We start from the raw sequence: 25,828 nt of genomic DNA on the forward strand, positions 1-25,828 counted from the left end.
TCATCGGTGTAATAATTGCGGAGTCGATGCTGTGAGCTACAGGGGTCGTATATTTTGATCGCGTTTAGATGAAACCACGATGATATATAGAATACAATATATTTTTATATAGGTCATGATATAATATGGGCTCGATTAAAACGGTCCACTTATGTGTTGACTGTGGTTGAGGTATATATGTGTATAATTTACGTATACATATACTTATGATATGTGTGTAATAATATTAATAATAAGTGTGACAATAAAAGCTCGTTAGCAATTATTTTTCCAGGAAAAGTATATAACTAGCTTTTATGAAACCATTCAACACATCTATGATATGATAAGTTGTACATTATTAAGATACACGCATTAAGCATATCTTTTAGCACTATAGACATGCGGTGTAACTCATTACCTTGAAAATTATTTAAAAGTTTACATGATTTAAGGTTACGAACTACAAATCAAAATTTAATAAAAAAAAGTTATATTAACGAGTATTTAAAGTTTACGAAAAGATTAATACAGATTGTTTACTACTATTAACTTAATAATCCACTCATCGAAACTTTTGTTGCTAAATATACATTTTGTGTGTGATAACCTGAAAAAACTATATCCGGTCCGAAATTGGTCTTGTATTTGAAACAGTGATTTTTTAGTTTTGCGCAGTCCAAATACGTATTTACAATAACTATATGTAGCTCCCGATAACTACTGATACTAGCACTTCAAAAACCTTTGGGTTGCGACGCATATTTCGAATGGTTTGTTAAGTTATAACTTATTATCTATAAACCTGGATCTAGTCGGAGGTAACATTCACCGTGTAATATGATAGCACTGAAAAATGTCATTAAAAAAAATAAAAACCTAAAAAATTATAATGGTAATAAACAGTAAAATATTATTTATTTTTTTTAATAATTATACAGAACAGCTTAATTTGAAACGTTAACGTTTTTTTTTTTGTTAGGTGTGTGTGACCGATATAATCCTAGTGACCGATATAATGAGGTGAAGAATTTAAGCGTCATCATAATGTATTTAGTATACACTATATCGTTGATTATAAACATCAAATATTAGTACTTCTGTACTTATAAGTTATAATCAATTACTATACAGAATATACTCTATAGTTACTACTAATATACTTCAATAACTTTGCGTCGGAAAATTTTAAATTCCCAATGGATTACATACATATTTTTAGACTTTTAGCGGGGTGATAATTGTATTGATTTTATAATGATGTGTGTGGTTTTGTTTTTGGTGTTTGTGTACACGGTTTATATAGTAGAAAAAATGCTTTGATTTTAAATTTTAGTTTTATTTATAATAAGTAAGTAAATCTACTTGGTAAATCTTTGGAAGGTCAAAATAAAAATTTCCAATACTTTTTTAAAATAATGGGATGAATAAAAAAAAAATTAAAGCAAACGGAAAGTTTGATGCAAAAGCCGTTTTTGACAAAAACGATTGTCTTTTTCATTGTTATTGAAAAACGAATAACCATAGTTCCATATAACTATCTATGCATGGATACTTCACATTTTTTATACTCAAAATATTTTGGTTATTTTTGAGCTATTTATATAGAAATTTTACATATTAAATAATTATACATACCTATTCCCATATATTTTTTTTATCGAGACATCGAGTACATTTTCAATTGGTCAAAAAAGTTTAAGATGTAATACACCGCTCCTCAAAAGTATACTGGAAAAATAAAATCCAAAAAAACTTGATTTTTTTTAAAGTTTAAATTTGGAGTTTTTTGTTGTATTTCAAAAATATTTTTTATGAAACGTTCACATATTATATTACCTATTATATTATATATACACCACGACTTTCCCTAAACTTTTATATTATTTATATGCTATTGTTTACTTATAACACAAAACTATTCAAACAGGTTTATGGTAAATCGGTAATGTCTCTAAAGTTAATAACAATAGTATTATATACATAGGTACTATTATAATAATTATTGATTAAATATGAATAATATAATAAATGCATGTTTTCGGCAAAAATTAATTCAACCTACCGTATTACTAAAATAGTAAAATAAATTAAGATGATGGCACATATAAAAACATCATCAAATATACTTAGTAAATACTAAATAGTAATATAGGCTAATATAATATCATTCTCCATTGAACTCAAATTGAACACAATACATATATACATTGCACAATTTCAGTGACTTACTCAAAGGAGAGGTTATTAGCCGATACAGTTATATTATTTACATTATTTATGAATTTATGATTTTGGTTAACTATATTACATTGGCTTTTATCATATTTGTATATTATTATAATATTATATAGAACTTACTCACTCCTACCCAGCGATTTCTCAAACGGGCTACAGAAAACTAAACATACGAAATAAACCCGCTAGCGTAAATTGTATTTTGTTGTATAATTAATGTACAATGCCGTTATACAGACTATACCTACAACATTACAATAGGTAATATGCCGTAATAAAATGGTTATCGCAATCGAACAATAATTCTGCGGGCCGCGTGTCGCGTTTTGCAGCGGGTTGAAATTAGGACGACCACGTTCATCAAACTGTGCAGCCGTCAACGACGCCCCCGTTACGAATATTTATATGATGACGACGGTGTTGTACTACCTATATTATATTTTATAAAATATAATAATATAAGCACGCAGGATGGCAGGATGACGGGCGCCTGAGAACTCGTACACGTGCACGATGATTATTACGTTATTGGGTACAGAGCATTGGGTAATATATCTGCTGCAGAGAAGACCCGCCGCCGTCTTCTTGTACCTATTTCGCGAACTGTGGTGTCGGCGGGTTCCCTCTGTCGTATATATTTTATCTATAGTTGCGAATAAGAACGAGGACGGGAAGTGATGAGGACGAGTGTTAATAAAATACAGTAAATCTAAAATTTTCTTTTGGTGTCATCGCTTGTGATAAATGCGGTGTCTGTAATCGATCGACGGGGTCGGCGGCGCCGCATCACTATGCAATGAATAATGATATATTATTACAATATTATTTATTATCTACTATATTATTATGATAGTGCGTAATACTAATAACACGCATGTGAGTTATTCGCTGCATTACTTGTACAATATTATGTTATTATTTACTCGTCGGGGCGTAGCGAAATAATATTAGTTGCCACTTCCGGTTGTAAACGATGTCATATTATATAATATAATATTTGTTTGCATTATTCCAGTCCACATTTAATATTAGATATTATATTATAATAATATTATAATGTAGGCATATTGCAGTATTGCACCATATTGCATCACGTGAATAATTATTTGACACGAGTTGAACATATACACACACATAGGTGAATACTGTATACATGCGGATGGAGATAATAAATTGATGCGATGGCTTCCGAGTATAACTGTTATTTAGATTTAAACAATCAAAAAACCCGCGAGTTTCTGATGAAATACTTGTGTTGTTAATGTAAAATGTTCATATGAAATAAATAGTAATAATGTAATATATTATAATATATTACGACGTTATTGACAAGAAACCAGTTTAGTTTTCGGTTTGCACTTTGCAGTACCTATTTTACTACCTATTTGCAGTGTTAGAATTGTAGTGGGACGCGGGTGGAGGAGAACCTTTTCTTTTTAAAATATATTTTAGCTTGCCCATTATAATTATATCCTAATCAATAAAAAAATTAAATATTCGGGTACCAAATTTTTTTTATATTTACGCATCCCCTTTTATTTTTGTTCCTATTCAATCACTGCAGTGCCTATATATGAATATATATTTAATGAGTATGATTTGACATAGCCACCTCGCTGAATTATTCAGCTGAATTTTTGAAGGCAGACTGGTGTCCAAGAGATCATCCAAACTACAATTTGACACAATATTATTATAAGTAACAACACCAAAAAGTGATATACGTAGTAACCAAAATAGATGACGATATTTTTTTAATTCAAGTAATCAATAGCTGCACTCTAATAACTAATAAGTCTAATATCATATTCATTGGTTCAAAAAACTATTGCCTCATTAGCTCTGTCTCTCCAATCTTTGATCCTACGATCATTTTAGTTTTTAAACGCGTTTGTCGTAAAAAAGTGGAGTTTTCTTTACCCAGTGTGAAGATACTGATCGGTATATTTAAGTTCTGAATACTGATAAAATATAGCACTATAATCTCCGTAGTATGTATAATATAATATTCGTTTAATATAAAAATACTGTGAAAGTTTTAATTAATTTTTCGTTTGTTTTGTAAATGGATTTAATAGATTGTCTTCAATCTGTGTTATCAGTGACTTTCGTATATATATGCACGCTTTTAATCGAGCTAAAGCTTCAGGTATTATGTGTCAGTAAACTTTACAAAGCTGTAAAAGTCCAAACACATTTCGTGAGTGAAATAACAAATTTGAAAATATTCAAAATAAATGTCGCCTCAGGCCTGAAATCCATGGATTGTTTTTATATTGTTTTTTAAAACGTGGTTCAGCGTGACCTCATTGCGTTTCTGAATAACAACCGTACATTTGCGATGTTGAGTATGTAAGAAAAATTAATTATTACACTTAAATGTGATGTATCGTGAATGAAATATTGTATAATATACGCGTTCAAGTGTCCGATAATGGATAATATACAGAAAGGCTGAAAGCTCTTATATTTTATTTTACTATAAATGCACAAGGTATATTATGTACTAGACACGAAATTCATTCTATAACACATGGCTATTGCTACCTACTGACCTATTCATAAAATCAGTACTATGGTGTATTATATTTTAATATACATTTATAAATATAAAACAGTAAAAATAATTTATGCAATGTAGTATATTCTATATTTCTTGGAAAAACAAAATGTGTTTATCCGTTTTTAAGTTTAAACAAAACAATTAATTTAAAATTAGTTTTATTATTCTTGTTTAAAATAAAATAATTATTATTTTTAATTTAAAAATGAATTATTTTTTAAATTAAAATATTGTTACCATAGTTGTTGATTTAATTTTTCTGAAATTTGTTATCTATACAATACTTGTTTTAAGTTTATTGACAATATTGTGTAAAGACGTGCGAGTGTAAAATTATTCACCTACTTAATTCTTAATCGTATACTTGGTATAATATAATATATTATGATGGATTTTATAAAAGATTATGTTATGTCATTTATTTTATCTCTAATCCTGTACAACTTATATGAATTATGATTGCGTATTTTAGTTGGATTAATAAAATGCTATTGTTTTGTTTTTTTTCTTTCTATATTTCTTATGCCATAATATAATACAGTCATATTCATTGACTCATTTTATGGAATTATATTAATTACCTATATTATAAAATAATATTTAAAATTGTACAATTAACACAGAATATACTATTTTTTTATGAGCGTCTGAAATTTGGCAAAATTTGTCTAAATTACGAAAATTTGAAAATTATATTGTAGTTAGAAATTCTTAAAAATTGTATTTTCATATATAAGATTTGAAAATTTAATAAAAGATTCTCCATAAGTTTTTTCTACCTATATATAAAAACAATTTACTGGAAAGTTACATTTTTTTTTTTAATGAGCGTTTGAAGTTCACATTTTTATGGCATTGGATATTCATAAAATATCGTAAATTTAACACATCCATTACAGTGACCCACTTGACACCTATTGTAAAGCAGTACCGCTTTTGTACCCTTTTTATTTTTAAAATTTAATTTAACAAGTAAAATCAGAAATAGATATTTTCATTAGTTCTAAATCGATACCCTAAATTACCCGTAAATGTTTCTTTCTGAATAGTTTAACATTTAAATGATGGGAATAAACAAATTTTACGAGATTAGTTATTTTATTATAAATCTATTATATTTTATTGAATAAAAATTATAAATAAAAATTGATCTGTTTATAGGTATCGGATTCTTTCCCGGGGATATATTTCCAGGCTCTATCGTGGAGCCTTCAACGGGTAGAAGCCGCTCGTTACCGTCTCCGCCAATCCAATGGATGTCATCCCGCAGGAAACACGGTAAGTCGACAAATTATGGTATTTTTATATCTATAAATCGTAATAATCGGTAATAATATTAGAGGTATTATGGTATATGTATATTATTGGATGCGCAGCCTGCTCGTGGCTCGTCAAGTGTTTCGGACGAAATCGTTTATATTCCTCCATATTAACCGATGCCAAATACGTCAATAAACGAAAATAATTTATTATTAAATCCAAAAATAGAAAAAAAATCTTAATACCTAAGGAATACCAGAAGGTATGAAATATAAAAAAATACGAAAATACAGGTAACGGTGTGAAAAAATATTTGAAAATGTGACCTTTTCAATATATTATTAGTTCTTACGGTTATGCAGTATGCACTGCCTACTAATAGGCCCTATTATATACAATTTACAGAATCCACACACATATTATATACTCACATAGATAACAATAACAACAATATGATATTGTTATTGTATGCACTGCAGTGTCCTACCTATTGTGTATTATATTCGTGTGCAAGTGTTTTTTTTTCGTGCCGGCCAGATGATGCCAATGTCCGGAAAATGTACCAAAGCACAGCAGCAGTCGGATAATAAAAAAGTTTTTAAAAAAACGACGCACAACACGACGCGATCCAACGCGCGCGTTTTGTAGCGGATCATTAATTAAATTCTATATTATATTGTTATTATTATTATTATTAGTATTATAACTGCTCGCACGCACATCGCAGGCCGGTCACCACTACCTCCTCCACATAACCCATCCCATCATTGCGGTCTTTAATAATAGTACAATAATATAATAATGCAGTGCGACCGGTGGTGGGGGGCACTTTGCCGTTCGTTCATTCATAAAAACGACAAGTGAAATCTACACGGTTTTGGTGAATAATATTATACTGTTTTCCCGTTATCGTTTTTTATTGTTTTCGACGATGATCACCGTCATTGTTATTGATGACGATGACGAAGATTATGATTATTATTATTATGATGAAGATGATGATGACGGTCGATGTGTGTGTTGTTATGGGGAAAGAAATAAAAAAAAAGTGTTATCTATAGTCCTTGGTCACGCCCGTACTTTTTTATTATCTACAAATATAATAACATGTAGGTACAATAGTATTATAATATTTAGGTGTGCATTTGAAGCGCAATATTGTGAATCTGATTCGCCGCTCGATGTTGTGATGAATGATGATGATTTAATATAATATACTATAATATAATTAAATCGTTGCAAAATAATCGCGGGTTGAAATCAAAAAAAAAATAATATGTATTGATGTATTTGTGTGTGTGTGTGTGTGTGTGTGTGTGAAATGTGAATATTACAATATTTATTTATTTCATATTTACGTTGTGTTTTTTAAAATTATTTATTCATCTATTTTTCTACGTAACTATATACTCACCATTTTTTTTTATCTATTACCTTTTTAAGGCACAAGGTTTTTTAATACACGCATTTATAAATTGTATATACATACATTTATAGATATTATATTGATTTGTTTTTGCGAAACATTTGGTTTCCGTATAGTAGAAAATGTCAAGTTTATAGAAAGAAAAAAATTAGTTTCGTGCATAACTAATTTTCTTATTTAGAATTTATATTTAGCAGTTGTAAGTTGTACATAACCAAATTATTTCATTTCATTAATAATATTATTATCTGTCTAAAATGTATAGATTATCAAAAGCTTAAATTCAAAATGTAACATAAGCTCATTGTGATCACGTCATGACTGACCATACATTTATCGTATTAATAAAATAATAATGATTGTGTTTGTGTGTGTAAAAAACTTTTCAAAAATAAATATAATATTAGCTCGACTAAAACAAAGTATTATAGGTAGATAAAATACTATTATTCATCAATATATATTTTATTCACTAAGAATTATAGGTACTATAGAATTTACAAGAACTTAATTTACTTTTTGTATGATGAATAATCGATGAACCCGATAACTACTTATTATTTATTAATTATTATATATCTACGAACTACCTATAGTAGTTGTTCACAGTCATTGTAAAAGACTATTGCAAAATACTCATCTATACAAACAACAATTGGAAAATGAAACAAGTTTTTTTTACATTATTAAAACTCAATGAATAGGTCATATGAAAATCACATGTTTCACGAAATCGATTTGAATAAACACATTTCAAACAGTTTTTTACTTTAAAATAAGAAAATCGCAAATTACAATTCGATTCAATGTCGTATTTTTTCTGTCTGGGGATTAAAATATATAATAAAAATGACAATACCATAGCAATATAGTATTATTATAATATGAGCTCCGATGACCGAATGAACAATATTCTTGTTTAGCCTTGTTAGCTGTTCATCGAATAAAATTATTAATAAAATATTCAAATCTAAATCTTGAATCTTGATAAAAACTGCGTCATTGAAAAATGTTATTCAGTATTCATAATTCCTGGTAGTATTAATTTAATTTGAATAATGGTTTATTTGTTCCTAAGTAAGTAGGTAAGTAAGTATACAATAAATATTTAGGAAATTAAAAAAATGTTACTTTTTTTGTTGTTTTATTAGGTTTAAGTACAGTTATCATATAATATTATGATATTCTGAATCCTAGTAATCTCCAATACCAAGTTTTCCTTGTTAATGTACTTCTCAGATATAACAATGACTTCATAATATTAAGATCAAACACTCTTGCTGGAAGAATCGTATATTCTATAGAGTGATAGATTATATAAGATAATATTTTAATTACGAACCTGGTCACTAGCTGATGTTTACCTTCATTTCTCATTCAATCGGGATAAAGATATTATTATACCTACACAAACAAAGGACGGAAAATTATTGTGGCCAAAAAATTGACTCTGCATAAACTCTGATAAAATTAAGACCGGCGCTATAGGTACTAATGTTAAATGTACCACACTATTATGATTTTGGCACTGTGGGCACGAAGGCTACCATTTGGCGCTTTCTTCCTCTTATAAATAAAAATATCAAATTTTTGTTTCTTATAAAAGAGCATTGGAAATATTACATTAAAAGATTATTATAAATAATAATACCAACCTATAAAGATATTTCGGATTTAGCACTCGAAATAATTGCCAAGAGCAGTGTTTCTACTTTCTATACCTATGGTTTTTATTGTCAAATCATGAGTCATATTTTGATATATTAATTATTAGTAAAATTATTGGCAGTGATTTACCAAAAAAAAAAGATTCTTTTCAACTCTTTAAAATGTTCGATTGAGGTCGAAATATCGGTGTATGCCTGACAAAAAAAATACAGTACCTATTTGATAAGGCAAAAATGTAATCGTTTTGTCATTATACGTCATTGTATGTGTAATTAAATATTATATAAAAAACTACAAGTTGTGTTAGTCAATTGTCGCTATAAGAATTACGAAACGCAATAGATAAATAGATAATTAATGTATACGATATTTGAATATTTTGTATACATTGATGTACATATCTATGGGCATATTATATCTCATACCTATACAGTTATACTGTCTATAATAAGTTAACGTCAAGTAGATTTTTTATTTATTTTCATACACGTATTTGGTACCTATATATTCGACGGTTGCGGACTGGTTAGAAATTTTTTTTGGAAAAAACTATTAAAAACACTTAATAGTGGTAATAAGCACGATAGTGTTGTACAACATTGATAAAACGAGTGATAGTCAGCGGCGAGTTTTTTTAGCATAAACCATCCACGAGGTATAAGCAAACACAGACGCCAAAGCGCGCGTGCGAAGATCTTGCGGAGTGTTCGTTGCGGGTAACCCTTTTCCATCCGACCATCCGGCCGCATACGTTCTCGTGTTTTAACGTGTGTTACAAAAACACATACGCGTCCGCCCGCCGCCACCGCGCGCCACCACCGCCGCCGCCGCCGCCGTTCACTGCCTAGTTCGACTTCGGAATCGGTTCAGTTTGTTACCGACGGTTAGACGCTGAACACTTATTCTACTGTTATGTACTTAAGCACGCAGCTCTCTCTAAATCTTTTTCTCTATTATTTAATATAGTTTGTATCACTATTTCCGACGGTTGTTAATGTTATTTATTTTTTTAGATTTTACATTATACAGTGTTGTTTTTACTCGTATCGTGTACAATACCGCGGTATAGTCTCCTATGTGCGTCTACATTATACCGATCACGTTATACCGTATTACGACACCGGGCTTTTGTTAGATTATAATTTGTAAATAATATTATATAATATAATATCTCAAAAAATAAATAATTAGGCATAACACAACAGAAATATTCACAAAAAAAAATCACAATCGTAATAGTCACGGACATTTTATGACCGGTTTAATAGAACCATGCACACATTCCGGTTGCCGGAGTTCCTGAAATGCGTCAAGAATTATCTGAACAAAAAAGGTAAATACCGTCCGTCCGCCAGTCCACTAAGCTATACGGGTCCCAGCTCGGTAAAATGCCAAAACGACGCGCGTACAATACATTATTATTACCCACAGAGGATGTGGTTACTTGGTGCCCAATACTATTAATTGGGATATTAGTGTTTATAGTCAATATAGTGTTTCATTGATAATAGCCTGTAGGTTTGTCGGTTGCAAGTATAATAATTTTATACACGAATAATCGATTGTCATAGATATCCGTCGCACCGGTGTGTTCGTTTCGAAGATTTGTGAGCATACACGTCCCCTTATATGGCCACTCGAAAAATCTCTCCTCATATTGTTACGATGCCCAGACGGCGTCCGTCGGACGGTAAATTATTTTCGTCGTCGTATTATGGACTCATATTGTACACAATATAAGCGTGCACGGTGATAATTAAAACAACGACATTATTATACACTACTTTGCTCGTATGTGTATCTATATATATATAAACGTTTTTGATGCTTAATAAGTAGGTAATTAGCGGCGCACAACACGCGAGTATAGGTAATTTAATAAATTCTAGCGGCGCACTTAGTAGTGACTAGTCACAAGTCGCCTGCAGTGAAACAATCGTACGTAATCGGACACAAGTGCTGCGCCGATGCGGTCGTACAGTTTAGACACATACGGTCATACGGATATAACAACGCAACCGGTGCTATACCGCAATAATTATTACCCGACGTGCGGTATCCTCCATGTGACCGTGTCCCATCGAAATCGGTCGGAAACACGAAGGAAAACTGAGTAAAATAAAAACGCAATACCAGTGGCGTGTATAGGTATTATAACAATAACATTACACGTTTAGAACGTAGGTAGAATCAATGCCAATCACGGGTCTATATTACGGTCTTGCCTAAATTAGTAAATTACAGCAGAACCCGACCAGTGCAGTGTACGGTATACACGTTTCACGCGTTGGGTAATGTGCAACTTTATAGGTACCGTATATATTTAAACTTAATGTATTATTATACTATTATGTTATGTTGTAAATTTGTCCGGGACGCCGCCGCCACCAATATATTATACCTATTTTATAAAATATGTACAACAAGTATATTTTATTTCAAATCCAAACGCGAGCGTTGTTTTTCGAAATTTTCAAAACCGTCGCGAACGCGCCGCGCCCTTGGCCTCCGGCCGTTATACTTCGAACGCGGCGCAAATACCGGAGTCTGGATACAGGTGGAAAATTGCCGTGTTGATATTCCGTCCGTCGGCGGCGTATGCTCGCATAAATAACACTATTTACGTTTGTGTATAGTTTCAAGGACAAATGCGTGGATATACATATATATTATATATTATATTATATTTCACTATAAGTTTCTTTTTTTTTTTTTGAGGTCGATTTTACCGCGCGACAAAGTGTTTCTACGGACCCTATTTTCTTTTGCGTCGTGTTATTATAATTAAAAGTACGATGTTCATGTTTTTGTCCTTTCCAGCCATTTGTTTACAGGCGATATATTATTATGACTACTCTCCCCATTTTCCAGGCTCGTGCGGTGTTGGCTTCGGCCGACGACTGTATAAATTATAATATAATGTAAAATCATATACGAGTAGGTATTTCCAGACCCAATGGCGAAACCAAAACATCACTTTGTCCTCCAAATCTATCAATTTAATATTATTATGTAACGGTAACAATAACGACGATGAGTAAATATTGTAATATGTGAATAATATCATCTTGTATGATAATATATTATGCTATGTTGGAGATGCTTTAATATTCAAATTTTGTCTTGGGAGGAAGCTAAATAGCTATACTTATGTTGTTTTCATAAGCAATAATTGCAGCAGTATACCTAGAAACGTTATCAATTTCTGATTTTGTTGTCAAAAACATTCAATAGGTATACAACCAATGTAGGTATCAGCAATAAGTATATTATAATGTGTAGGTACATCACCTGTTCACCTTTTAACCGTGTTAATAATATCGCCCGCGAGATTGTCTGCAGTTTAAAGATAAAGTACCTATAATAATATGTTCATAGTACTTTAAAAATAATATGCTTCAACTGCTACGTTTAAACAAACATGAAATCGTAGATCTAAATAAACAATAAAATATAAAATATATGATACATCCCTTTTGCTATGTAACAGACTTTTATTTGGGTGCATGGACTATTGGGCTACTTAATTTTAAGTGGATAAAATATTAAACTATAGAAACTTAAGTGTTGTGTTCGATTGAATAATTCAAATTCATCTTGTACTAGTAACGAGTACCTATAAACTGTAATAACTACGCTGTATTTAAAAATATCATATGTTGAATACCCATGGGATATAATATTATGTTGGCATATCTCTTTCAAGGTTTATATTTTTATACTATAGGTAGACTTTTAAAAATATTTGAGCGTTGGCCTATTACGGGATTTCTATATTACGTAAATTAATGTATAATGCTTGTGTTTCGTCATTTGCACCCACCTATTGGTTATTGTTTTGGAACTATTCACTCTATCTATAACGTAACTTACATACTTTTAAAAAATATAATGTCAACCCCGAATTTGTAAATCATGATCTAATTTAAACTTAAATTAACAACAAGAAATAACAAGTTTTATAAATAACTATTATGCGCAGTATTGTAAAATACAATGACGTTTTATGTATCTTTTTTAATTTATACTAACATTATATTTTTGAAAATTATATATTACTTGGTTTATAAATTGAATTGCTGTAGTTTAAGATTGTACATGGTATCTGAACATATTTTATAAAATATTGAATATTATATTATCAGGGTTATTTATTTCTGATTTTAATTATTTACGAATTGGATTTCTGAGAGAGAATCTTTTATTTGTTAAGTATACATAAATAGTAAATACAATATAAATTGTTAATGAACCAGCAAACCTACGTTTTCCTTAAAGTTAATTTTATTATAGGTACCAACTGTTAAGGTATAATTTGTATAATTATACGTCATACTATAATGTATTTATTATAGTTTATAGTTTATTTTATTATAGTTTTACGTCTATAAAATGTAAATTGCTTGTTACTTTCCCCTAAATGTTACCAATTAAAATAACGCACAATATTAAAATATATTTAGGTAGCTACCTGTATATTTAATAATTAACAATAAAAATCTAGTTTTAATACTTTTCCTTATATTTTAATATTATACATTTTCACCAAGAATTATTAAATACCTATTGTTATGTTATAATTTATTATTTCGTGTCCACTATGGTATAATATTTACTAATTTTGAATGGCTTATGTATTAATGACCTCATTGGGTTAATTAAAACAGCTATGAATGAGTAATATAATTACATCCAGATTTAATTTATCTTCATTGATTTGTTGTAATTATTTAGTTATCTACTGCAGTTTTAATTAATTTTAATAAACCGATTTTTATTATTTTGTATTGTGATCCATATTTACTAATCACATGCTGATGCATCATATTAAGTGGTTGACAATAACAAATGTGGATACAATTACTTATATTGTCTTAAAATTAATTTTTGAATATAAAGCAAAAAACAATACCTAATATTTTAACGTAATGTCGTAATTTAATGAGTATATTATTATTAATTATTATAGATTGAATAAGTATGTTAAATGTAGACAACAGCTTGTTTATATGAATAATTTTAAAAGGATAATATTATTAATTCATATATATATCAATATATATCAATTCATTAAGTCATTTCCGAGTACCTATTACAAATGATTGGATTAAACTGTTTATACTGTTTATATTGTAATAGAATATAGGATTATTTATCAATGTGAAGTGTGAACTTGATATAAATGCTGTATTTACCTCAATAAAATGTAAATATTACTTGTCACTTATGTGGCTATGTCATTAAATGTTAATATTATATACCGAATATGTCGATAAATTCTATAAACATAAATGATAATGAATTTTGAAAGTCAAGTCATTATTTTGTCTTGTATTAAAAATATATCTATTCTAATCACAATAATATTTAAATATTATGTAAATAAAGCAGGTTATGATGTATTCCAATGGTTTTCAATCTCGAAAATATACAAAATGTATATACGTATAGTATACAGTCTATTTCAATAGACCCAAATGCATATTATATATTATAATATATATATATACTATGCATAAATGCATTAAGTCTTTAAATAATCGAATTTGATGAAAAAAATAAAAAAATATGTAATAAGTACTAACAGTTCAAATAACAAACATATAAAATGTAATGTTCCATTATACTTGAAAATTATTTAAATTCCAACAGTTTATGTATAATAAAAACAAATGCGTTATAAACATAATATCGTATTTCAAAATTAACGGACTAAATAAATTGTTTTATATATTAGCTATGGCATTTGCATTGATATTTGATATAGTTAGTCTTAAAGAAACCATAATATATCAGTAGGTACGTCAAAATAACAACATTTTAAAAACTATTATTATCTCTTTTCGTTTGATATACTATATTATTTTGCATATTATTTAAATTATACATTATAAATTATTATATCAACTAGAAATTTGTCTTTGATTTTTTATACTAAATAGTAATTATTAACGTTTCTAGAATACAATTATATTATTCACGTTTAACGCTGACTTGTACAATTTAAATTAAACTATTATAATAATAATATATACATTTTTTATTACAATCTAAGTTACCCAAACAACTATGCTGGTTACTAACAACTTAGAAGTAGGTTTTTGGTATCAATTAAATAATTATTTTATTTATATTATATTCATACCATTATTATATTATTGTCGTATTAGACTTATAATTCATTAATTTTGCTAAACCTTATCGCACGCAATATTCGAATACGATTTGTTAGAATCTATAACAATACAATATACATCGCAAATTATGATAAGCGTTTGTTCGCTTTTCTAAATAACAATTAACAGAGAGAAAAGTTTTTTAGTGTGTAAATTACAATTTTCTCAAATTGTATTTTGTCTAACGATACTCAATTAAAATAATTCAAAATATATAATCAGTAATCACCAATCATAATGTACGGTATAATGTATATACCTAGCACATTTTTCGTCTGATGAAATTATATTATGTAGCTTTGTACAATACAAAGGCTTTAAAGAAATGGTGAAACGTGTATAAATAGGGTTTAATAACTTTAAATGATCGAATTTATAATTTACATAAATTATACAAATCTACTACGCGTCTACGCACTTCAATTTCTATTATACAGCATATTTGGCTGAAAACGCGTACCATAATAATATTCCGTTCATTTTTACTCTAATAATGTTTATAGTGCCTATGTAAATTATAAGTATCTACTATTTGTATTATTCAGAAACAAGATATACGTTAATATTATTGAGGCTGTTTTTCGATCAAATTCCGTAAATCGCTCGACATAAAATAAACATAATATGTACAACTATTGAATATAGAATAGACTATTCTATAAGTTATTATAAGTTTATAATTTATAACCAAAGACCGTGATTAGTGTTGGAACGAAAAAAGACCGCTTTGCAGTTCGCAGTCGAAAATCTTATCTATATAAAGGCGTACATTATAATAAAATAATATGGTCATCAGCCAATAATTATTTCTACTCTAAAATAGTGTGTTAATTATTACTTATTAGTATTTACGTTTTACACACGTCACACACCCACACACAACTTCAGTACCATAGATATGCACGTGTCATAATTTTCGTTACAACTCGATCTTTTGTATACAAGAATTGAGATCGACATTTTTCGTCTTCTATAATAACTTATTTTATATAGGTACGACAATACCTATTAGTAAGTAAATATTCTTTTCAGACTTAAATATTGTTTCTTTTGCATTGATTCCAACGTGGTGGTTTAATATGTCGATATCGTCGACCGACCGGCGGCCACTGCGTAGAATAATATAATATTATATAGCATGGACGTAAACCGATATTACGATGATGATAGTTCGACGACTACGCCAATGGATGGAAATAATAAAAAAAAAACATAAAATAATAATAATATACAAGAGCCTTCTCCACCAGAGTGTATAGTGTTAACTGAATCGAGTCACGGAGCGAAATTATATTTTACGACATTACTGCCCATTACTGCATCTCATCATGAACGCCTATAACATTTGCATTATACAACGCGGTAGGTCAACTTGAAAATTTTTTCAAACCCATTTCGGAAGTCCCGTGCCTTCCATACAAATCGCGTGTGGCATATTGTTTTTTTCTTTTTCTGCCTTATAACAGTATCGTGTTTAGTGTTTATGTATGTGCATAATGTAATACCTGCGCACGCGCGCCCGTGTGTCGAAAGCTGTGCAGACAGTTCGCGATTTTTTAACTGCAATGCGTGTGTCGTCGTGTGTGTACTTATTAGAAATACCTATTTATATGTTATTTATAAAATATAATAAGTATTCGCTTGTGTCATTATTAAGTGGAGTGAACGATGTCAATAATTATTATATTATATATTATTTTAATATATTATACAATAATATGATGTGCACTGAAGAGTGATCGTCGCGAGTACCCATACGTCCCGTTTCACAGTCCATTCACGCGCACAATTTATTTATGTTATCCTAGAGTGAGCTCGATTGGTAATTTATTGAATTCATTGAATTTTTTCATATTATTATTATTATTATTATCATTCATCTCTGTGTCTGTTGTCTTCTATTGTCCAGAGGCATGTTAAAATTATTTCGTTGAATCCGTATGCAATAATAATATTATGATTTATTCAATGATCAATTCGAATTCTCAATAATTCTATACGTATTCGAAGCGTACCTATCATAATATTATACACACATATAAATTATTTGAAATTTAATTAAAAAACAATGAATATTCTTGCAACATATAAGTATGTAATGATTAATGAATAACCTTTTAACAATCATTAAAACAAAATTATGTTCATTAAATATTAATGGTTCTTTTATAAGAAATTGTTATCAATATATTTTAGTTTCAATATTGCTTGCATTTTAATTTAAATTGATAAATCAATGCTATAATATTATATTTTAATATTTAATTTCGGTAGATTTTTAGGAACATAATATGCTACGTCATTTATTATACATTTTGTCTATAATCTAAGAACAGGATACAACTTGTTGGTTGGCGGTTACGTTTATTCCACATACAAATAGAATAATTATTCTGTTTTAATAGTGATAAGAAGAGAAAAATTGGCACTAGCGACGCCTAGACGGACTTAATATTATATTGTATTGACCACACCACATTTTATACATTAATTAAATGTTATTTAGATTTTGAAATCCTTAGGTCTTCAACCCGTCGGTCGGCTGTAGCGAATTATAATACAAAACGTTATTTCTCCGTAGGATGTCAACCTAATAATGGCAGTATAGGGAGGGGAGGGCCAAGTACCAAAAATAGATCAACGTATCGTGCCAACGGGATGAAAAAAAATTCTCATCCATTTTACACTTGTGGAAAATACCTCAAGGCAGTGGTTCCTAAATAAAAATAAAAATTATATACATTTAATAATAAATAATAAATTATAATAATAATTATAATAAAAAAGTCTAAACGCCGTATTAGATGATTTTACATAAAAACAAAATTGCTTATACATACCATGACGTGTATAATGGTAATATTCAAATATCTATCAAAATATACATACAATTTTATTTTTGTTACGTCAATTAATTGCAGTTAAAAATGTATGCATTTGAAAAACAGTTGTGTTCTATAATACTATTGTGTAGGACTACCATTCATGAAGGATATAGTAACATAGTTGTTATATTCATTAATAATCAAATAAAATTAAAAATCTTTAGTACCTATCTATTTTTCTTCATTTTCTGTTATAATACGATAATTTATTTGTTCGTCACATGGACAATACAAGGTCAAATGATCTAGATAACTATACACCTATATACATCGACGTTTATGTAGATAAATAGATGAAATAGCACGTGAAGGGGGTAAGAGTGAAAGTGAGAGAGAAGTGCAATGGCTTATTATTATTAGTTGTAAATTAATTATAATTAGGGTCAAAAGATTCTTTTCCCCGAACTTGATTTCTTTTATTAGTTTTTTTTGTCAATTTGTCGGCATGTATGTAATTATATGTCATGAGTTATGAATTTATGGTTTTACTGTATTATGACTTATGAGCAATATTAATTTACCTTCGTCAATTTTTTACTACCATATATAATATAATAACTTACGACGTTAATAATATAGGCATTATAGTAATTTATCGTATGTGTAAATGTTATGTAGCAAGTACAATGTTTATAATATCGTTTGCACAATAATAAGCGATGGCATCTGAAACTATATCAATGCGAGTAGTTGTTTGGTGATATAGTAGGCGTTTAGAAAAAATGTGGGTCCATTTTGTACGCCATAAGCCATTATCGTTAGGAGTGAGAATTTTTCATCTATTGTCAGATACGGTTTTTTTTTGCAAGCATTGTCATTTGTTATATATTCAGATTCGGCAAGGATAAAATATGAGACGGCTTAGGAACATTGTTCTTGCATTTCATCGTCGTCAGCCCTTCTGATACGTTTTATTCTGCCGAGGCTTTTGAATTTCCTACTCTATATAGAAGCAGCTATTATATAAATGTATGGTACTATAATATACAAACTATGCTGTTAAATAGGCTCAATATTTTTTTCTTAGGTGTCTGACTAGTTTTCGGAACGATGTGCAGATTTTTATTGTACACCAATCGATTTTTCACTATTATTAATAGGTAGGTAATTAGCTGGCTATTCGCTAAAATAAAATCCATTTTTGCTCTCTTTTTTACGTCAGCATAAAATTGCGCTTGTATTGGTTTCATGCACAATGAATACACACTAAATAAGCTGATAAGCTCTTTGGGTACAAGAAGATAACGTAACCCACGCACACGTAGGTTGTGTTATGACCCCAACAACTTCGTATTTTATATGTATGTATGTATTACGAGTGAGTATGTGTTTGTGTGCACACGTGTGCGTGCGTGGTGTTATCGTGTTTTTTTCGTTTTGGGTGTTCTTTTGGCCTTGATGCAAACTACAATTGGCTCATTCATACTAAACACTACTGTTGTTCCTCGCCACACAATATATTAGTATTTTATTAAGAGGACGTCGTAATACAACAATCCGTCGTATTTATTTATCATATTATAATGATTATACACACAACGTATCAAATTTACATTTCGCACTATCGATACAGTTTTGTTCTAGTTATTAATTTTTTACATGTAAACTGACCTTCTATATCATCGAACTATTCGAACTTATAGAAGAACATATTACCAATTATAAATCGCCAAGTGTTATATCATCTTTTTTATGTAAGTTCATCGATTTAAAATAATAATAAAAGACCTAGTTTCAAATGTGACGATAAAACAAAGTTTATGTTGTGATCTCGTCTAAAAATTTTATTATGCGACTTGATAACTTCGAACAAAACCGCGTCGGTATTACAGAAAGGTAAAATAATATGCTCCATGATCTGGGGTACACTTTTACCCCTCCTCCCCCCTTGCACCCCTCATCCATCAGATAACGACCACGCAATGCAAATACGTGTAAGTGTGTAACTATAATTCAATATAGTGTCTCACCGTTATATTTCACTAAGTACTTCCATGTATTATATGTATATAATATACCATTAACTGTCTATATTATTATATATTTATATGTATAGATTATAGAAAACAATATTATAACTTATTATGTTTCGATCGAAGAGAAGGACACTTAACATTTTTTTAAGTTCAACCGAGGTCCAGTAACATACATCTATAAAAGATTGCTGTATCTATAACTATGAAATCATGACTGCAGTTTCTAAATCCAGATAGTCCCACAATAATAAATTGACATTTCAATTTAACGTTGACGTTTGCATATTAGATATACCTATTTAATTAAATTGTTTTTATTTTTAATTTTTTAGTTGATATATTACAATTACCAACTATAAATAGTCAAATTGAGTGTATGTGCTCCCCCGACCTATTATTTTCGATTTACAATATTATTATGTTTTATATTAACCGAGAAAATATGTTATTAAATTTTAAATTTTATTTACGTGTAAAAAATTGTTCAAAAGATGGTAAACTTGATTAATTTATCGTTTTGTTTTTATTATTTATATACTTACGTCAATTATGTACTTATAGGTAGATATATGCACATAAAACTACATAGGTGAATTCATAATTAGTTACGTTATAATACAATATTATGTTGTGTATAGATATCGATTATACGTTCAGAGACTACAAAAATTCAAAGACTATTAATTTACGTTAATATACTGAAATATTCTTTCAATGATTTTCTCAATTTAAATGTTATCGTTTAACTGTAAGTACTTAAAGTAATTTTATTATCTACCACATAGTATTGTTTTTATTTTTTTGTTAAATGTTTATGCGTTTTATGTGTTGTACCTACCTAATATATTATATCTCATTTTTAATTTGCAATCTTGGGGTAAAAGTCTCATAGTGACAAATCATGGTCTAAACTTCAAGATAAAGTATCGGTGTTAGAATTATTAGGTTATAGTCACAGACGTTCACTGACTTCATTAACTGGGATGCTAAACAAAATTTGGGCCCTTCACACAATCACACAAAAAAAGTACTAAAGTAAAATAACCAATTATTATTATTATTATTATTAATATATATTATATTTATTAGTGACTTTTTATAAAATAATATTTATGGCATTTTGAACTTGCCTATAACTTTTTTATATATATTCCCGTCTTCCATACACCATATTTCCGTACACCATTTTTCCAAGTTTTAAATATTGTATTTTTTAAGAATATAAGAAGGGCCTTAAGAGGATATGAATGGTGGTCCCTTTTGGAATGTCCTGCATATACCGCGCGCGCGGTTATGGTTACGAATGCTCTCACCATAATTTCTATTTTCACAATTATACACAATATTACTTTTATATGAATAATATATACGAATAATAATTTTTTTCTCTTTAAAATACTATTAAAATATATGTTTACAAATATAGGTGAGGAACCTCACACTCCATTAAATATTGTAAAAATATTTATATTATATTGAAACAGTTATAAATAATAAATAAAAAGCACAATTTTCATTCATAACAAGTTAAGTATAGTAAAACTCGAACGATCAATCAACTGAGTTTTATTTTTTTACGTATCTTTGACGATTAGGACGTAATAATAATATTATTGTTGTGTATTATATTATATTTCCATCAACTTGTCTCTTCTATACGCTGTGTATATAATATATATTCATATAATATGTACAAGCAAATTACGAACAACGCTACTGCTGCAGTTACCTATGTATCAGTTTTAAACGTTTTATAATAATACACTTCCGTATTATTTATAGGATGTGTCAGTGTAATAATATAATATAACGCTTTTGCACATAATATATTTTGAGCCATTGGCGTTGACCGATGGTCAAATAATGTTTTTCCGTCGGTCACAGATGACGTCTGTGGGGGTACTTGGTAAACTGTACTTTATATTATATAATATATGCCTACACAATACACATAATCTATATAGGTACGCTTATTTTCGTTCAGGTGTATAATATTATTATTGTGGCGTCCGAATTCCGACGGCAATCGCCTGATATATAGACCTTCCAGAATGATTCATCGAATGTTATACTATTATATATAATCGAGTATACCCACCGACAGCTTTTGTGTACCAATCAGGTTAGGTAAGGTGGGTGGTGGGGTGGAGGGATGAACTCCATGGTCCCATAGTATATTATATTGAATGTCCCGAACTCCCGAGATCGATGGCCACGTGATACATTTGTCGATGTATCCTGTACTCGGCGATAGATTGTATAAGACCGAAATATATTATTATATGTGAAGTACCTACTTACCAATAATAAATAAATAAGAATGCAGGTTTCTGTGATCAATAACACTCGTGTCGAATTTACGTAATCGTTGATGTGTCCGTCTGTTCGGGGTACCTTCCTAATTTATTATTATGTAGTTTTATTACGTCTACAATGATGGATGGCGTCAAAATTCTTAACCTATACATTAGATGTTATAATATTATACAATAAGTGTTGTTGACAAAAGAAAATACTCTTCTTTCCAATGTTCGAGTCTACACACGTAGGTATATGTTTATTTTAAAATAATTTGATTACAATACATTTTGATTACTAAATACTAATATTTATCAAAGTAAACAATCGGTATAAAACTTTCAGATTTAAAATATTCGAAAATATACATTTCTTAACACTTTTAAAACGAACGGGTTTTATTTTGTTACAAATGTGCTCGATGTTGTTTAAAGCCTTATAGTGATGTAGACGAAAACAAATGTAATGATTAATTTATGTTTGGATTAAAGGTCGTTTCAAAAAAAAAAAAAATTGGATAATATCAAATGTATAATCTTTTGTAGGTTTTTTCATGTAATATATTATTTCATTCACTTTAATATATTTCACATCAGTTTATGTGGCCAACGATGCGCTGCTTATCCTTATATTTCACTTTCAGTTCGAATATTACCATCGATTTAACCCATGTATTTTACATAAACATAAATCTTCGTAGAAAATCAATAATCTGGTACATTAACCGTCGTTTATTTCGTAATTACTATATCAATAATAATAGTGCGCGTGTAAATTAACTACAGTGGGTTTGAATAGATTGGGTGATAATAAAAGCTCATTTGAACCAAAAAAAAAAACCAAAATCACACAAAGATGATCCAAATTGAAATCTACCAACTCAGCTACCTAGCAGAAATATCAGAAACTACTAGATAATATCATAATATCATTATTTTGTGGTATAAATATCTAACACATAATATTAGGTACCTATATAGCAGGGATGGGCAACTGGCGGCCCGTGGGCCGGATGCGGCCTGCGTACCATTTTTCACTGGCCCGTGCTACATTTCAATTTAGTTTATAAAAAAATAAAATTTTAAGATTTTTCTGTATTTTATTTTATTATATTTATAAAATTATTAAAACCGATATAATGTTTATCGTAAAAAGTAGATATAAATTCTTATCTAGTATTGAACTAGTATTGAATGTAAACAATATTATATTATTTATAGGTGTATAGTTAACATTAGGTTTTTTTTTGTTTTCTATGTTTTCTGGCCCGCTAGATTTTCGCACATTCAAAATTGGCCCTCTAGTATCATTGAGTTGCCCATCCCTGCTATATAGGTACCTAACCTAACCTAACCTACCTAATATATTGTGATGTACTGCCGTACTGATGTTTATTTAAATTTGCTCATTCATATTACGTTTATAAGAAAATATAGTTTATTATTTTATTGAAAATCACTATTATATTTCAGTAAGTGTACATAATATATAGGCTATAACCACGGCAAAAAAAAACAAATTAATTTCAGTTTAAATATTTCCCCTATATAATAATATTACGAGTGATAATTCGGATTAGATAGTGAAATATCACGTAAATTTAACAAACAATATCATTGACAATTGACAAACTATATAATAATATTATTGATAAGTAGGTAAACACTAAACAGTACACCGAACATAATAAAAAAAATCGAACTAGATATATTACAATACTTGAGCCGATAATATATAAAAAAGATAATTTATTTAAACCCACTCTAGAACTGTGTCAAATTTGTATTGTTGAACTTACGCGCATTAATAATGCATAGCGTAATAGCTGATATTTGATAATACTCCGAAGAAGATTAGTATTAATTTTTTATTAGTAAAGTGTGTAAAATAACGACAGTAGTGGTACTATGGTAATATATTATGCATCTCAATGGCGTCAAACCACGGGGTAATGACTACGCCCAAGTCCCAATAGAGGTGGGGCCTAAAACGTCTATTGAAGAGGCTAAGTTCACTTTAGCCCCCTTAGTTTAATTACGACGATCGCATTATGTCTAGGTACCTATATTATGCGTAGGATAATTATGATAGTAGAACGATTTATTTGAGTTTGACAATACCTATTGTATTACCTATTATATTATTATGTATATTATATTTATATATAGCGTACAGAACACGCTCATATTATATTATACATGCCGAACTGATACGAAAAATGAAAATTAACAATCAATTATTAACTATAGGAAATTATCAAAATGCTATAACAAATAATTACATATTAGGTAGTTATTATGTATATGATTTTAACACTATATTTAATTCGTTTATGCGATTGTGGTATTGGTCCTATAATATTAGGCAAATTATAATTAACATATTATGCACAATTCGACCAAATAGCTGAAAACTTAATTCTAAAATGTCGGTCGTTCCTGAAATTAATAAAATCGACACGAAGATGTGCGCACTTGTCCCCAGCTATCATAGGATGTTTCAAAGTTCAAATAATTAATGTTCTGGTTGATTGTCAATATTAGTTTATTAGTATAGAAAATCAGAAATGGTGAGTGCGTTTCATTTTTTACTCAATACGATCACATATTTTATTATATACGATTACCTAACAGAAACACAAATAATTCGTATCGTCACTATTAATCGTATAAATGCTGGATATTCAATTCCAAATAGATTTTCAATCCGCTTTACATTAAACAGTAAACACTTAATATATTTAATTTTTTTTTCCTACAAACTTATTCGACGTGACATACCTACCTAACCCGTGTAGGCAAACGGTCTCGTTGATAAGTCGTAAGTTGCGATAATTATGCGCGCTATATGCATGCACCTTATATAATATTATAATCGTAATACGCACACACGACACACACATCATTATAATATCATATATTATGCGTATATTATTATCATATTATAATATTTTACACGTTATATACCTACAAATAGTGTGGTACATATACGAACGGACGTGTGCTTCACTTCGCAATGATAACCGACTGTAATCGCGATTTATCAATCACATTTATTATATACATATAGCGTATCACCATTTCTCCCCTCCCAACCCCTTTCACAAACATTGCGCTACTACAACAGCCTACGTGCCAGTCGGCATGCGTAGCGTTTTACTGCAGCAACTATATTATTATAGTAGTAAACACTTACGTATGTATTGACATTAAATCCTCGTTTTCATGTATCATTTTTGGCCTATTCTGTACCTATACTTTGTTGTAAACCTGTAAACAAAAATGATTAACTTTACAAGTTGGTATATATTATATTATATTCGTATCTGAAGTTCGAGCAAGGGACTTATTTTATTTAAT

The 25,828-nt window shown here is 29.2% G+C and overlaps 1 protein-coding gene across 4 annotated transcripts in view; it reads left to right on the plus strand.

Annotated features, from left to right (window-relative positions):
• The window catches only part of LOC100162869 (dual 3',5'-cyclic-AMP and -GMP phosphodiesterase 11), an 85,787-nt gene that overhangs the window by 41,353 nt on the left and 18,606 nt on the right, over nucleotides 1–25,828 (plus strand). For 2 of the 4 annotated variants that reach the window (XM_029488137.1, XM_003247251.4), the window contains exon 2: nucleotides 5,942–6,058. In XM_029488137.1, coding sequence (XP_029343997.1) covers nucleotides 5,942–6,058 — 117 coding nt within the window. Of the gene's footprint in view, nucleotides 1–5,941; nucleotides 6,059–9,992; nucleotides 10,468–25,828 lie in introns of those variants that run through there. The other 2 variants (XM_029488138.1, XM_029488139.1) reach the window with 1 other exon arrangement.

This window comes from Acyrthosiphon pisum, chromosome A1 (assembly GCF_005508785.2).
Source record: "Acyrthosiphon pisum isolate AL4f chromosome A1, pea_aphid_22Mar2018_4r6ur, whole genome shotgun sequence".
NCBI lineage: Eukaryota > Metazoa > Arthropoda > Insecta > Hemiptera > Aphididae > Acyrthosiphon > Acyrthosiphon pisum.